The sequence below is a fragment of the Citrus clementina genome, unplaced genomic scaffold, assembly GCF_000493195.1.
Source record: "Citrus clementina cultivar Clemenules unplaced genomic scaffold, Citrus_clementina_v1.0 scaffold_8, whole genome shotgun sequence".
Lineage (NCBI taxonomy): Eukaryota > Viridiplantae > Streptophyta > Magnoliopsida > Sapindales > Rutaceae > Citrus > Citrus x clementina.
Window position 1 is genome coordinate 9,303,183 of NW_006262022.1, and position 17,597 is coordinate 9,320,779.

The 17,597-nt window shown below is 33.2% G+C and overlaps 1 protein-coding gene and 1 pseudogene across 1 annotated transcript; both read left to right on the forward strand.

Moving 5' to 3' along the window:
* Positions 1-6,924: 6,924 nt before the first annotated feature.
* On the forward strand, positions 6,925-7,884 carry LOC18033961 (annotated as a pseudogene).
* Positions 7,885-14,788: 6,904 nt separating this feature from the next.
* LOC18034259 (aspartic proteinase-like protein 2) lies at positions 14,789-17,273 on the forward strand. The gene is made up of 6 exons (XM_024179609.1): positions 14,789-15,223; positions 15,482-15,611; positions 15,735-15,985; positions 16,087-16,314; positions 16,892-17,054; positions 17,145-17,273. Exons 1-6 carry the CDS (start codon positions 14,997-14,999, stop codon positions 17,232-17,234), a joined length of 1,089 nt encoding a protein of 362 aa, XP_024035377.1. The 5' UTR covers positions 14,789-14,996; the 3' UTR covers positions 17,235-17,273.
* Positions 17,274-17,597: the final 324 nt, after the last annotated feature.

Sequence of the window (17,597 nt, forward strand, 5' to 3'; positions counted from 1 at the left end):
ATATTGTCTCATCATTTTTGCTTACATCATGATCAAGTGATTATCCTCATAAGCTTTTATCAAGGAACTCTCTGCCATTCCTTGATTGTGGTACCTACAAAGAAAATATTCAAGTTGTGCATTTTGGTACCCAAATACTCTTGGGTCCTTGAGTGTTAGATTTGGTTCCTTTTGGAACCCAAATACACTTGACTCCATAATATACAGTTCTCTTAATTGGACATCTAAAACTCATATGACCATTTCCATTATAATAATGACAAACAATCTTATGATCACTTGTGGAGGTAGCCTTAACAAAATAATTTTTATAATATTTTTGTTTCAAGTTAGGCTTATACCCAAGTCCTCCTTTCTCAAACACACATTTTTGAGTGCTTAGTAATTTTTCTAAGTTCTTTTGACCACTTGTGAATTTTAACACAATTTCGTTGAGCTCATTACTCTTTTTCTTAAGCACTTCATTTTCTTTCATCAATTCATCAACATGTGATTTTTCATGCTCATATGAAATACTTTGTTTACCTTTAAATGATGCAATTCTATCATGCAACATTTTATTATCTAACTCTAGTCCTTTAATCTTTTCATTTAATGAATCATTGCATTTTTGTAAAGCATCCTTTTCATTTTTCAAGTCATCTACATATGATTCTAGATGCTCATGTGAAGTACTAGATTTCTCATTTGATAATGCAACTCTATCATGCAATGTTTTATTCTCTAATTCTAGGCATGTAATCTTTGCACTTAGAGATTCATTTTCATTTGTGAGCTTTACCATTTTCTTTTTAAGACATGCATTCTTTTTACCAATTTTTATCCAATTATCATGCAATTCTTTAAAAGCATCATATAATTCATCATAAGTAGAAAGATCATTTACCTCATCAAGTTCACCATCCGATTCATCTCCAATTGCCATGAGAGCTAGATTTGTCATTTCTTGATGCTCTTCATCATCACTTGTTTCCTCATCGCTATCATCCCATGTGGCTACCATTGCTTTCTTCTTGAGTTTGTTGAGAAGAGGGCATTCTGTTCTTATATGGCCAGACTTCTTGCACTCATAACATTTGATTACTTCCTTCTTCTCATTTCGGTTCTTGAGGTCTCTAAATTTTCTTCGCTCATCGGATTTCTTAAAAAGTTTTCTAAACCTCCTAGCCAGCATATTCATCTCCTCCTCATCCAGCTCACTTTCCTCATCACTCTCATGTTTCGAGACTTTGAGAGCAATGCTTTTCTTCTTCTCCTCATTGCCTCTTTCGGCTTCCAAGTCTTCCTCATAAGAAATAAGAGAACCAATTAAATCATCAATTGGTAAAATATTTAAATCTTTGGCTTCCTCAATGGCAGTCCTTTTTGGTCTCCATTCCTTAAGTAGTGACCTAATGATTTTCTTAACTTTCTTGCTATTTGAAAATGTCTTTCCTAGGGCTCCTAGAGTGTTCACTATGTCCGTAAATCTAGTATACATAGAATATACACTCTCATTTTGTTCCATTTGGAACAATTCATACTGTCGGGTGTACCTACTAATTTTAGACTCTTTCACTTGATTCATGCCTTCATAAACAACTTCAAGTTTGTGCCAAATTTCATTAGCACTTTCACAACTAGATACTCTATGAAACTCTTTCTTATCTAATGCACAAAACAAGGCATTCATAGCTTTGGAGTTTAGAGAAGCTTTTCTCTTTTCCAATTCATTCCATTCCCGTGAAGATTTTGGAATATCTTTCCCGACTTCGTTTTTAGTCAAAGGCATAAATGGACCATCACAAACAATTTCCCAAATTTCATAATCTAAAGCTTGTAAATAAATTCTCATCCTAGTTTTCCAATATGGGTAGTCATTACTGTCAAAGAACGGTGGTCTAATTGTGGATTTTCCTTCCCTAAAGGTTGAGTCATTATGGGTTGCCATGAATATTTAACTCTAGACGGTTAAGTCTACACAAGAGCACCTTACTCTGATGCCAAATGAAATGCAAGTTATGCAACCCAGGAGGGGGGGTGAATTGAGATTTTTAAATTTATGCAATACAATTCGCACAACAATTTAATCTATTGCCTTCATCAAATCAAAAGCAATAAATTCAATCAAGCACAATATTAAAAGAGTAAGGGAAGAGAAAACAAACACAAGGATTTTTACGTGGTTCGGCTATCCCCGCCTACGTCCACACCTCCGAGCTCACCCGGCTTGAGGATTTCACTATCCAAGCCTCCCAAGGCTTCAAATGTTTACAATTGACTTCCAAGGTGTCAATGGACCTTTACAACAAGAGATTATATCCCTAATCTCTTCATCCCAAGTGTTTCTCACACTTGTACACTCACAATTTGATGAAAAATGAAAATCACAATAATGAAACTCTCTTTAAGAGTGGAAAACAAATTATAGCTCAATAATGATTCAATAAGTGATGATTTGCGAAATGGAAGCTCAATATATGTTATATGATCTTAGTTACACTTGCATTGGTTCTTAAAATGAAGTTGGAGTTGAGTTTTTATAGTTAAAGCCCGAAAACTAGTCGTTATAGCCAAATTCCAGTGCTCAAGCGGTTAGCCGCTTGATTTATCCAGCTAGTCGCTTGTAACAGTGATATTACCGTTATTTTTGAATATGCTACAATAACACTGTTCACTAAAATTACACTTTAGCCTAAAACTTTCTATTATTCTATTATGGCCCAAAACGTCATAAAACTTTGCAAATATGTCCAATTTCAAAATTTCCTAATAATAGTTGTCTTTCCAAACTTTTTGAAATTATGCTATGGCCACAAATATATTATTATTTCTCAAAGAGGTTCTTTTTCAAAATTTAACATAATACCCATATTTTTCAAAGTTCTCATAACTTTTTACTTTAGTCCAAAATTATCACAAATTATAGTATGGCCTAAAACATTCACATATTTGTAAAAAGGTCCAACTCCGGAATTCAAGATAATACTTATTAAAAACAAAGATTGCAAAACTTTTCATTTAAGTCCAAAATACTCAAAACCACAAAATACTTTATCTTATAAAAATAAAACCTTTTAGTTTATGAAAAGTAATTAATTAAATTAATCTCTTGAGCTTCTCAAATGCTAAATCATGCATCAATTAAATCATACTGGCTTTACAAGAATTTATCGCAATAATTTGTCCATTGAGCTTTAAACTTTATTCTTGATTTCGCCGTTGTCCGTTGAGTGTCTTGAGCTTGATTTCACTTGATTCACTTGCATAAATATTATCCTTCAAAAACCAGTGAAATTATGAAATAAAATATTTATTAAATTTACTTAAGACACGTGTTTGTTATCATCAAAATTACAATATGTAACACACACTGTAAGGTAGATGGACCAGAGAAGAGAAAGTCCACTTGACAACTATTAATCTTTTTTTTTTTCAAATTGAAGTGGTTACAATTCACAGATATTACAATTTGGGACCTATGCAGAGTATAGCCAAGTCTATCAAGCACAGCTCGAAATTTATACCTATTAAAATTCGCAATTTGATGGCATGCTCCTAAAGGTCTCAATGAAATCTTAATTGAAGTTGGCCAATCTTGGCATGTTCCTAAAGGTCCCAAAGAAATACAGGTTTGGGGTAGCTACATTATTACGATGCAGCTGTTCTAAAAGATACCTTACTCCCACTAATATTTAGGAAGGAGACTCGCCTTCGGAAGGTACAAGTAGCCCACCAAGACCTCAGAGGCAGGCAACTTTAATTTAAAAGCAACAACATGGAAGTTTCTTTGAGACCCTTTGTGTTTTTTTGTTGCTACAAGCCTGCAACTTGTCTTGTGGACTGTCCTGCACAACGAACAACGCAGCAAAAACAAAACAAAACAAAAAAGGGCATTAGATAAGAGCTATTTTATCAAACTCTCATTCTGTACGTGCTAATTATACTGTTTTTTTCCTCCCCAAAAAAAAAAGAGAGATATTTCTTTCTCTTGAGTTGACACCCACATTAACTAAGAGGATTCTGTGCCACATGCCTTACAAGAAAAGTTGAGCATGAGTAGGTGATGAGGTGAAGCACATCTAGGGCAGAAGTCATATACCCCTTTACTCAATCAACTCAACAATCCTAAGCAAGTTTCATATTCATCTCGAAGTGTTGAATGATTCATTGGATAAAAAATAATTATATACAATATCCGGTCAATTAAGAAATTAGTTAGTTCGAAATCTTGAAAACATCATAACCTTTGAAGCTGACCTTGAAAAGTTGACAACATTTTTGTTTAGGTTAACGACCTTCGACAAAAGATTTGCTTGACATTTGTGACTTGTCATGCTCATCGATTCATGTTCTGTTTTTTCTTTTAAATATGTATAAGTTCAGTTAGAATGACTTGTGACAATGACCAAAAAATGGGCAAAGATTTCTAAGATCTCCCTTTCTTAATAGCAGCCACCACAAAAATTCTAAGTACGTGTGTTAATTTTTTAAAAAAAACTTACGCACTCATCAGGACCATCGTCCTGATATGGTTTAGGCGCTTGATATTTTTGGTTGGGGCTTTTTTCTTTTTAAGCAACCGGATGGCATCTTCTTCTAGATTTTGCTTTCATTATATTTCGTCTTTATCGCCAAGTCAAGATGGTGTTGTTGACTTATATATTTTGATTTTAAAAACAGACGTTAAATTTTCAAGATTTTTATTTATTATAATCCAATTTTTTATAAGGTTATCAATCTTGTGATGTTAAACGATATCGTATTATCATTTAATTTCCTCTCTTTTTTTTCAATTTATTGATACAAATGTTATGGGAAGAAGAATTTTTTATTTTATTATTATTATAGGCTTTGCTGGTGAGATGGGGTTAGCCAAGAAAATAAGTTGGACACAAAATTAATCTTTATTGTTATGTGATTGTGACCAAGCACCAAACCCATACATAATATATATATATATAATTACTCAGTCTAATTAACAAGCAAGAACAATTTTCGTCTAAGTTTTAATTATGCGTTTGAGAGTATGTTTGTAAAAAGTAGTTTAACATTGAGAAGTATTTTAGATAACTTAATATGTAACAAAATAATCATAACTTAATATGTTTTTCAATGCAAACATGCTATTAAATGTGCGATTTAATAGAGTCAATTTTCAATGCACTATAAACTGTACAATTTAATAGTGTGTTTGTACTGATTGTATTAAACTGTATAGTTTAATAATATGTCCGCACGAAAAAAAAAATGAAGATATACAAACTAAAGAAAAGACTCTCTCACACATGCCAAAGATCCATCCTTTGAGCTTTGGCTCAATATGCTAATTTTTAATCATTCTTGATACTACTGTATGAAGAAGACATATTATATATAAATACACACACACATATTAATACTTTCGAATGTGAAAGTTTCAACGAGACAAATTGATACACCTCTCGCGTCTCAATACTTCAAATATGATTTTTGTCTTTTTTAGTCACGATAATGATAGTTTTTTTTTTTTTTTGGTATATATACATCCTTCAAACTCACATTAACATAATCACATACAGCACAGTGATTTTGGTTTGACGTAGAGACGGCAATTTTTCTCATTAGTTCGAGTGGAATTGGGCGGAATCCCATCTTGTTAGGGATAGTTCGACAGGATCATAATACAGAAACAACAAATTTAAAGAGATTATAAGAAAAAAAATATAAATATAAAGAGAGTTGAAGCATAAATTTTACATAAAAATAAGTAATTTCTTGGAAAACCATATATATATACACACACACTTAAAGTTTACAACACAGATCCACCGTTGGATAAACGTGTGAGTAATGCCTTTTTGTACAAAGTAATGTGTGAATCTGTGACTATATTGCATCAACATCTCATCTCTCACATTTTCAAGTGGTAGTGATATAATATGTTACTCAGTCTGAGTTAGTTTTCATCCCTCTTAAATAATTTCTTTAAATCTTCCCTCGCCCTATCTAAGATGATGATCAAATTATGTTACATAATATGTAACAAACAGTCATCCTTAAATTGTCACTCAAAACCAAAAAATTATAGCATATGAAATAATTGAATTGTCATAAGCGATACTCATGGATTTCCTGTATGTTATATTGCATGGAAAATAGTCTAGACCCTAAGATAATGACTATGTCACTTTCCAAAAAAAGTAATGATAGGAAAAGAGAAGCTTCCTTCTCAATTCTAAATGCATGTGGGTGCCATGCATCCACTTGGTCTTCCTCTTCCCATATTGTCTCAATCTTATAACTCAGTCAATAAAAACAACACACTTAATTTTTGTATCCCGTTGGGGAAAGGGATGAAGAATTTCAGTTATATAATTATTTCTTCTAATCAAAAGCTCATCGGTTTCTCTGTTTTAAACCCATAGGTTTCATGCTCGAGCCAAAACTTAGTGTCAATTAATTAAAAGATAAATCTTTAACATCATATCAAATGAATCGCGGATGATCTGATTTTAGGATTTAGTTTCACTACTAGAAAAATAGTCTTTACTGATACTTGTGTTCTGACACTTTATTTAAAAGTATCAGTATATACATATATTTGGATCATTTTCCGCGTTTAACAGATATGTATCACTAATTACTAATACTGAAGTATCAATAGCTTTAGTAATAGCGATCAATGACGCTTAGGTATCAGCAATTAAAAATTATCATTTTAATTTTGTTTTAGTCCGAATTCGAACCCAAGACCTCTTAAACCTAGAGCTTCTACATTGAATCAAAAGACCACTAGGCTACGAATTATTTTTAATTTTTTTAAAGTTGTGTTTTTTGAGTGGATAAAAACAAAACAAATGGACAAGTCTTATCTTATCCAAAATACAACTTTTCAACTCCCTCTACCAAAGTATTCGTTCCCTCCTAAGCTTCCCAGATCTGAAAAATCCCTAACATCCAAAATGTCAAAAAGTGGGCGAGCGTGGTGCATTCGGACGTGGCTTCGGCCGTGGTGGCCGCGGCGACCGTGGAGGCCCACGTGACCGTCACCGCGCTAGACGCAGAGAGGAAGAAGAGAAGTGGGTCCTAGTCAAGAAACTCGGCCGTCTGGTGAGAGAAGGCAAGATCAAGAGCCTCAAGCAAATCTACCTCCACTCGCTCCCAATCAAAGAGTATGAAATCATCGACACGCTTATCGACCACAAATTGAAGGACGAGGTTCAAGGCCTTCGTCGTCGTCGGTGACACGGACGGCCACGTGGGTCTTGGCGTTAAGTGCTCCAAAGAGGTTGCCACTGCCATCCGTGGCGCTATCATATTGACGAAGCTGTCGGTGATTCCGGTGAGAAGGGGTTACTGGGGTAACAAGATTGGGAGGCCACACATCGTGCCGTGTAAGGTGACTGGTAAGTGTGGCAGTGCCACCGTGAGGATGGTTCCGGCCCCACGTGGTGCCGGAATTGTGGCGGCTAGGGTTCCAAAGAAGGTGCTGCAGTTTGCTGGTATTGACGATGTTTTCACATCTTCTCGTGGGTCGACCAAGACTCTTGGAAACTTTGTCAAGGCAACCTTTGAGTGTTTGTTGAAGACATATGGCTTCCTTACACCTGACTTCTGGAGGGAGACTCGCTTTGTGAAATCTCCATACCAAGAGTACACAGATCTTTTGACGGCAAAGCCCATCAGCAAGGCAGTCATCACAGAAGTTGATCAAGTTGAGCCTTAAGCTACTTATGGCTGCATGGAGAGGAGAGCATTAGAATGAAAGGCATTTTGGTCGACTTTATAGTATAGCTTTGTTTGTTACAGACTTTTCTGTTTTTTATTGCTGCAGGACTAGTATGTTGCTATTTGGGGACAATTGTTTGCTTTAAAGTTTTACAATCAGAGTTTTCTTGAATGGATGTTTATTTATCATTGGCTAAAAAAAATTGTCAAAAAGTGCTCAGCCATGATCCTGTTAAACCGGTGGCACAGGTTCACCATTTGCCTTCAAAATCCTAACTTCTTGTTTCTTTTCTTATTTTATGATTTCGGGTCTCTCTTATTATCATTAGATCTTGAGTTTTTTTTTTTTGTTTTAATTGTTCTTTTAGGTTTAAATAAGTGATTTGAAGAAGAGCTTCTATGTTTCTTTGGCTACTTGGAAGAAACTAAAAGGTATTATTTCTTTGGCTACTTGGAAGAAACAAGAAGGTAAAAATTTAGCTTTTATTGTGTTTTTTTCTCTGCTACTTTCTTTTCTTTTATTGGCACCAAATAGCCTTTATTATATCTACTTTAGAAAATATTGTGTTTAGGGTGATCGTCACTATAAGGTTAACTTTATTTCGCTGATGAACGACATTAAACATTTTTTACACTAAAAATAGAATTTAGTGATATTTATGGAATTTCAAACTGCTGTCATATAAAATGTTTGTGCTGTAGGCTAGACATGAAATGCTCCACTTATAATATATAGCTTTCGTATAATCTTCATTTGTCAGATTTTTCTTTGGATTTATGTGCTCGAATTATGATCAAAATAATGTGAGATGTTATTCTGGCTTGAGTGATGATGCATGCTTGGACTTTACCTGTACTTCTTGGATTGGCTGCAGTAATTTTTTAGTACTGGGTTGTATAAATTATACTGCAGCTAGCTTCCATTGGATGAGAAACTAAAATAATGTACTTGTCAATTAAAAATAAAAAATAAAAAAAAATTGTCGAATAATTACACAGGGAATGGTGCAGACTTACACAGGTTCTTTTCAATGTGAATGGTGCAGACTTACACAGGTTCTCAACATTGCCATCAAAACCATTCAAGAATAAACATGGCCATTATATCAAATTGGTAAGTGTCACTTATGTGCCCGTCATTTGGTGGTTTTTCTAATTTGGATTCACGTGTTCCTTTTCTAACCAACCGAACCTTGCTTCTGATGATTTTTGGTCTTCTTAGTTTTCCACAAAAATAGAAAACCAAGTTTGGTCTTTCTTTCTTTATTTGCTTTCCATCAAGGCATAAATCAAAGGAGAGCGCCCAGCTTCACAAAATGTGCAAATATATATGTATATATACACGTAGTTCAAGTGATTCTATTGAGAAATAGTACCCAAACCCCCCTACTTATTGAATTTACCATATTCCTACCAATCTATACTCTCCTGGCTGTTCCTTGAGAAATACAGATATTTGAGCTTGACATACTTTTCCAATAGGATCCTTAAATATATACATATAATAATTTATTACTCCAGTTGTTTATATATGCTAAAATTATTCAAACTGCAAAATTCTAAATTCCAGTTCCTTGTTGGTCACTCGAAGCTATATGCAAAAATGGCGACTTCATCTTGGAAAATTTTATTTGTATAATCTTTAAAATTATTATTATTATTATTTCAAGAACTCTATATTTTTACCGCAGGAGTGATATGTCAATTAAGAAAATGTGAAGGTTACGCACGCTTACACCTTTGTACAGGCTACAGCAATTCCAACACGGTGAGGATTTTTCTTTTTCTGCTGTGCATATATTTAGCCATCTCCTTCACCACTGCGAAAGTGTTTTTTTTTTTAATTTTTAAAAATTTTTTTCCTAGTGATGAAGGTTGAAATTAAGTTATTAAATAAAATAGAGGAGTTTAAGGAAATTAACAAGAATGTGCTTAATCGATCAAGTAGACGGTTAATTTATAAAAGAAATGCTTTGTGTGATTATCTGAAAATTGCAGAAACGCTATTAGTTTGTCATTTCTTTTAACTTTCTTTCTCTGCAGCAAAATAATTAAACATTGGAAGTATGCATATAAATAAGGAGGCAGCAAGGTTATTGGATTTCTTTAAGGGAATGAATGAAGTCAGTCCCTACAATAACTACTTGGCTGATGCCTTAGTAATTAATTGCTCAACATTATGATGTAGTTACTGGGAATCTAGTGAATAATTTTCAACAAGTAATTGTATTTTTACCTAGTTATCGTTCTTACTCTATTTAGAGTCATTAACTTATTATAAATAACCGGGTAAAAGCTCGTTTAGTCCCTATATTTTAAAATTAGTGTCTGTTTAGTCCCTATATTTTTAAAAATACCTCAAACCATCCCTACCATTAAATTATTGACACTTTTGCCATTATTTTTTGTTCCTTTTAACTTATTTTTATAATATTACCCTATTATAATAATTTTTTAGACATTATTAAAAAGAAAAAAATAACCCTATTATAATAAATTTTTTTAGACATTATTAAAAAGAAAAAAATAAATTACCAGTTTAACACCAAAAAATAAAATAAAATAAAAAATATATATTAATTTTTGTGGAACACACTCTTGAGTTAAAATATTAATTTTTCTAAAAAAATTGATAATGTAATTTTTTACGATATTAATTTTTTAGACATACGTGAGCTTCCACAAAAATTAATATATACCTTTTTGTTTTTATTTTATTTTTGAGTTTAATTTGATAATTTAATTTTTTATTAATATCCAAAAAAGAAACATTATTGTAAAAATGTAATATTGTAAAAGTAAGTTGAAAATAATGGCATAAGTGTCAATATTTAGTAGCAATGACGTTTTGAGGTGTTTTTAAAAATACAGGGACTAAATGGACACTAACCTCATAATATAGGGACTAAACAAGCTTTTACCCTAAATAACCTTACCAAAAGAGAATAATCATTAACTCCCTTTTTTCTTATTTATATCTGTAGTTGAATAAACTGTATTTCTCTGGTATTTTTAAGGAAATAAACTACAACTTCCTTGTTCACTAATTTTTCTTTGAAATAACTGAGTTTACTTATAAATAGTGTATGAATATTTTTTCTTTAGATTTATTTATATTAACCATTGTTTCTCTAATGGTTGGGAATTGGCAGCTAATTTTTTCTCCCTTTTCCATGTATGCATATTTGCTCAATGTGTTTGAAGTATTTATTCCTCAACTTCACTTGTATCCTAACCCATATAGTCTATTGAACGGAGAAGTTGCTGCTGTGATAACGCAATTATACTACTCATATTCAAAGAGTGAAAGACAGTCATCATTCTCAATTTAGCTTCTAGATTTATTAAATTTAGCCACAAGTAGTAGGCATTTGATTGGATGGTAGAAATTTTTATGGATTGAATTTGGATTATTTAGTTATGAGAGTAGGATATCTCATATTTTGGCTATTGAAGTTAAATTTGTAATATATACTAATAATATTTAAATGTGAAATGAAAGATTTTGTGATATAAATTAATTTCTTTTTGTCATTTTGTGGTGCTTTTAATTTTACCAATAAATCAATAGGCAATGATCCAATTCAATTTTTTATTTTTTTAAAAATAAATTAACTAGTGATATCATGGTAACAGTAATCATAGACACTAATAAAATATCAATAACTACTAACACTATGATGTCATAATATCGGTGATACTGTAGTAATAGTAATAGTAATCACTAACACCACTTATAAGTGTCACTATTTTTCTGACTCCCAGATTACTGACACAATTAACAAGTGTCAGTGAAAGTAATTTCTGACACTATTCTAAAGTCAGTAAAGACCATTTTTCTAGTAGTGTTTGTTGATTCCTGAAGATCGAGAAAATGGCTAAAGTGCGACGCGTGTGAATTAGAACTTGTTTTATGGTGATAGTTTTTCTTTTTTGGATTCCACAGTGCTGTCTATGGACTTTTCTTTGTTGCTAAGAAAAACAAGTTGCATCCACTTGAACAAACACTCTTTTTTGAGTCCTTGCAACTGTTCAGTTAATGGCTTAACTTTATTGTATTTGTACCCGCAACTTGCTGAATAAACTAAAGCAATCGACCTTATAACAATAATTGAAAAGATCATCTTCTCATCATTATGTTTTGCTCCAATCACAGATGACTAGACCCACCAAAGTCGATCGAGCATTTGCCCTAGCCTTCCTTTTTTTTTCTGGGTTTACTTTAATTTTACGAGTTACGAATTCGAATTAAAACATCTTAACAAAAAGGGAGAAAAAGAAAACAGATTGTATTACAGCAAAACAATCATATATTGCTAAAATTTCATTCTTTTTAGTGCAGATATTCGCACCGAAGACCAAATATTACAGCTTTTATATCAATCATTTAGATGCCAGCATGTGCTAAATTTGTATATAGGCCATCAAACATATGCAGTGACGTATTGGGTTGTAGTTAAGTGATGTTCGAAGACGCCAGGCTCCATACGTTCTTAATGCCAAGTGACAAATTTTCATGTGCCCCTCTCAAATGGGATAAGGTTGCATTTTCTTGTCTCGTATAGGCTATACTCTCGGCACCATAAAAATTTTATAATAAGAAAAAGAAAAAATCAGTGTATATGTTGTTGTATATACGAGCATCACATCATCGATGAATCTAAAAAAGGCTACGTGAAGGCAAAGCCAGTGAGACAATTGTGCCATACTGCGTTCTTCGCTTTAATAATTAATGTGTGTGTTAGGTTATTAACTTGACCTAAATTTTTGATCCACTAAGTGAAAAAAGAGATTCAAAAGCAAGGTCGAAGAGAGACCACACGCACTTCTGTTCTTAACTTTTGCTTTTTCATCTCTTTACTTTCTTTGCTTTTGATTCGATGCAGGGGTCTGATGGGGGAGACAATATAAGCCGCTTAATAAGATCATCTTGCACACAATATTGGAACAAAAATCACCCACAATATTGTAATCAACTGCAATTATTGATTGATCGTCAATAATAATTATACAAAACAAGAAAGAAACAAATTACAGTATTGCCACTGTCAATTAAGAAAAATAGTGGTGTAATTTAAATGTAGAGTTTTCAGGTAAAAAAAAAAGGTACACGTCCGTATCGAGCAGATACGGGCCATACGGCTGCGGGTCAAACACTCAAATGATCTGCCTCGGGAAACGAAAAATTACTAGTCCAAATTTACCCTTAGCTATTACGAAAATATCAACTATGTCCACCGTTCTTTATGCTTTTCCAGTTACGGACGACACTAGAAGTATCTGAAAACTAGGTGTAGATTGGTCATTAATGACAAAGACAACCCAACTCAGCTTTCGCTTCATGGATATATATATATATATATTTTTTAAATAGGATAAAAAGTAAAAGATAACTGACGTGGAGGCTAATCTGTGTTTGTCTTGTCTTCTTTTTTTTTCTTTTTTTTAACTCACGTAAAAATAAAAAAAAAGCGGACCAAATATATAAAGTGAAAATGTAAAATAATTGTGCCTTGGTTTTTGTTAAAGTGCCCGAATTAGTGGGATTAATTTTTCGAAGATCAAAATATTTGCCGTTTATTTGAACGGTTGAGAAATTGAATTGGTGGGACTGCGCCCTCTTTTTATTTTTTTTTTTTGGCTAGGAAATTTACTTGTGAGTGGGCGTGATGATTCATGCATTTGTTACAATAATTTTAAGTAAGATAATCATTTATTCCTTTTTTAAAATGAAAAAAAAATTACCATGAGTGATATTTATCTTAAGATAACTAAAGATTAATAAAAACAAATCTAGAATTAAGTCTGTCCACTTCAATGCTGATCAACAAATGAAGAATAAATTGCAAACGTGCAAATGCTGTAGAAGGATTTTTTTCTTTTTTCTTTTTTTTGGGGCAAGTTCATTTTTGACAAGTCCACAAATAATGTCTTGTTAAGCAACGTCATATGTTGGTGCAAATTTTATCCCAACTTATGATGGTGAGTTCGTTCTTTGGGCTGATCTTTATGGGCCTTTGTATATACTCTTCTGAGTCCACTTCCTTAGGCAATCAGAAGGTCCTTGTCTTGTGATACTCTACAAACACAAGAAAATTATCAGAGGGCCGGTTTTGCCGGCGTAAACCCTCCGACGGTCAAGTCAGTCATCAGACTTTTGAAAATATGAATTTAGAAAGAGAAAGATTAGAGTGAGAAAGTTAGCATTTTCCCCTTTTGAGTCTCTTTTTTGTCTTACCTTTTGATGAGAATGAAAGACATATTTATCGACCAAACTGATTTGACTTGGGTCCTAGTTATTTCGATGACAAATGTCATTGTTCTTGTGACATTTGGCAATACTTGTCCTCTAGAGCCCATGTGGATTGACACATGGATATACAAACTTGTCTACAAATTAGAGGAAGAAATGTTCTATCCTTAGGTTATTTTTACTAAGACCTTGGGATCATAAGAGCCTTCACACTTAGTAGGTTTGTCCTAGGATAAGAGCCTAGAACCTCAGCACGTTTTGGACTTTAAATCCTTGCCACCTAGTTGATTTATCCTAGGTGATTTGTCTTAGGATAGGAATCTAGGACCTTGGCTCCTTTTGGGCTTTGAAATCTTATTACTTAGAAGGATCATTCTAAGTCATTTGTCCATCACTTCGTGGGCTTGATTGGGAGGAAATTTATTAGATAGGCCTTATTAGACTTATTTTATTTTTGGTCCAACATCATACACAATTAAAGTGTGCCAATAGTTTTGATTGGAACACCAAAGTGGACATTATTAGCACATTTAGTTAATTTCTATATATATGAAAACACCATCTTATGTTTTCTGACTTAAAAAACCCAAAATATTCTTCAAAAATATATTACAGTAAATTGTTAAATAACACCTGGAAAAAAATTATTAAAAAAATTTACCGAAAAATAAAAAAGCGTAGTAATTACGCACATGATGTGTAGTTGTTAGCCAAACAAGAATCTCACAGTGAAAGTTCCACGTCCCATTAAATAACTGATAATTAATATTAATTATATATATATATATATATATAGCGGAAACGTGATCCATACATAATTTTTTGAAACTCTGTCATCATCAAACTCCTTGTTCCAAAACTTTTGTTTATGAAATTGTAAAAGTAAAATTGTAAAAAAAAAAAAAATTCAAATTTTCTGTTGCGTCTTAACTTTCCTCATTTCTCTCTCATTCTCTTCAGAATAACGATTTAGAGCCTTTGGAACATTCTTTCAAGTTTCAACTGCGTTCTTGTTGCTTTGTAGTTTGTGTGTTTAAGGCAGTAACATTTATTAATGGCGCCACTGGGAATTTTAGTCGCCGTCTTGTTGTTGCCGGTGGCGGCGGTGATGGGTCATTTTCCGGTGACTCTGACGCTTGAAAGGGCGATTCCGGCGAGTCATAAAGTGGAGTTGAGTCAGCTTATAGCTCGTGACAGGGTCAGACATGGCAGATTGTTACAGTCTGCTGCTGGGGTCGTTGATTTTTCTGTCGAAGGGACCTATGATCCCTTTGTTGTTGGGTAATTTTGCTATGTCAAAAAACCTTATATATAGATATGTTTGTTAAAGTTTGAGTAATGGGTTTTTTTTTGTTTTCAAAAATATTTGCTTTTTGTTTGTGGTTTCTGGAATTGTTGTTGCTTAGTTTACATTTGACTGTTTTTTTATTTTTCTTGCTTTTGTATGCAGCATTTGTTTAAAATTGTGATTAAATTTGGTTATTTTATTGGCTTTGTTATTAGTTTTATTTTTTTTTCCTTTTTTGTGGGTTCTTTTAGGCTTTATTATACAAAAGTGCAATTGGGTTCTCCACCAAGAGAATTTCATGTGCAGATTGATACAGGAAGTGATGTTTTGTGGGTCAGTTGCAGTTCTTGCAATGGTTGCCCAGGGACAAGTGGACTCCAAGTAAATTTTGCATTTCCTTATATGTAAATTTTCTATTTGTTGTCAAATTGTTAAAATTAGAGTCATAAAGTGGAGTAGTTGGGTCTGAAATTTTTCGACTGATTTTACTTGCTACTGCAACAGATTCAGCTCAATTTCTTTGATCCCAGTAGCTCATCAACAGCCTCATTGGTCCGTTGTTCTGACCAAAGATGCAGTTTAGGTCTTAATACGGCAGATTCTGGCTGTTCTTCTGAGAGCAATCAGTGTAGTTACACGTTCCAATATGGAGATGGTAGCGGGACATCAGGCTATTATGTAGCAGATTTCTTGCACTTAGACACTATTCTTCAGGGTTCTTTGACAACAAATTCTACAGCTCAAATTATGTTTGGGTGAGCTAGAAACTCAGTCAAGCTTAACATTGTGGTTTTTTCAACTATGTCTTGTTGTTCAGGTATTAGAAACTAATCTTGATAGGTGGATTATGGAACAGGTGTAGCACCATGCAGACTGGAGACTTGACGAAGTCAGATAGAGCAGTTGATGGGATCTTTGGGTTTGGCCAACAGTCTATGTCTGTAATCTCACAGCTTTCTTCTCAGGGGTTAACACCAAGAGTGTTCTCTCACTGTTTAAAAGGGGATAGTAATGGCGGGGGTATATTGGTTCTTGGTGAGATTGTGGAACCGAATATAGTTTATTCTCCACTCGTCCCATCACAGTATGTTATTTTTGTTCCAGGAAACTATTTTTCATCCCCGTTTTTGTTTCTTTGGCATTTTTCATATCAGCCTCCGAAAGATATCATGCTATTGATTCACTTTGATAAATTTCTGATAGATTAGAACTTGTTCCTACATAGCCTCAGTCATTTCTGCCTGCAGTTCTCCATGTCTTGCTTATATAGGTCCAAATGACACATCTTTGTGCTGTTAGGCCTTTTTAGGTTTTCTTTTTAAGTTTGAAATGGAAGTAGTGTTTCAGTAGAACAAAACAAATTGTTTGTTTCACGTAAAGGGGAGTCATGAGCAGATGTAACTATAATAGTGATTTTACAGAAACACTAGAGGAAAGTAATAATTCTGTTAATGGGGGGAAAAATTCGTAGAAGCAGCTACATTTGGCAACATATCAATTTATGCTTTAGTTTTCAGACAACTTTTATGCATTTTATTTGGATTGTGATATGTTAAGTGCCATGGATCTTTCATTCACTTCTCTATAAATAATGAACATTTGAAAAATAAAATAATTGACTGCCATAAGTTGACTAATCAACTGCATTGCCACAATTTCAGGCCTCATTATAATCTGAATCTGCAGAGCATTTCAGTCAATGGCCAAACTCTGTCCATTGACCCATCAGCATTTTCTACTTCAAGCAACAAAGGAACCATAGTTGATACTGGGACCACTTTGGCATACCTTACTGAGGCTGCTTATGATCCTTTAATCAATGCAGTAGGTTTTGGTGAGCAAAGTTTTGATTTTCTAAACAGTACACTTTACTCTCTATCAAAGATTGAGGTATAAAGCTCTCATGTTGTGCAGATTACGAGTTCTGTCTCTCAGTCTGTGCGCCCAGTTCTTACCAAGGGAAATCAGTGTTTTCTAATCACCTTGTTTTATTGCAATTATTAGCTTCTTTCTTTCTTTCTTTCTTTCTTTCCCCACTGACTAGCTTTTTACCCAAAATAAAATTTAGTTTAAATCACAAATAGAAAGAAAACGATTTTCTTTTTTCAAATAACTGGATTACTATGGGCTTGTTCGATATTATTTTTTAATTGATATTTTTCTGAAAATAAAAATGAGAATGAAAAATATATTTTGCAATTGCTGTATTTTGAATTTAAGTATAAGTTTGGTATTATTTTCTATAACCTGTTTTTTAAAACTGCAAACAGTAATATGTATTCGGTAGATATGATTGAAAATAATTAAAACAATGAATATGTGGTCGGTAGAACAATCCTATAAAAGCAAAATTTTAGTAAATATATT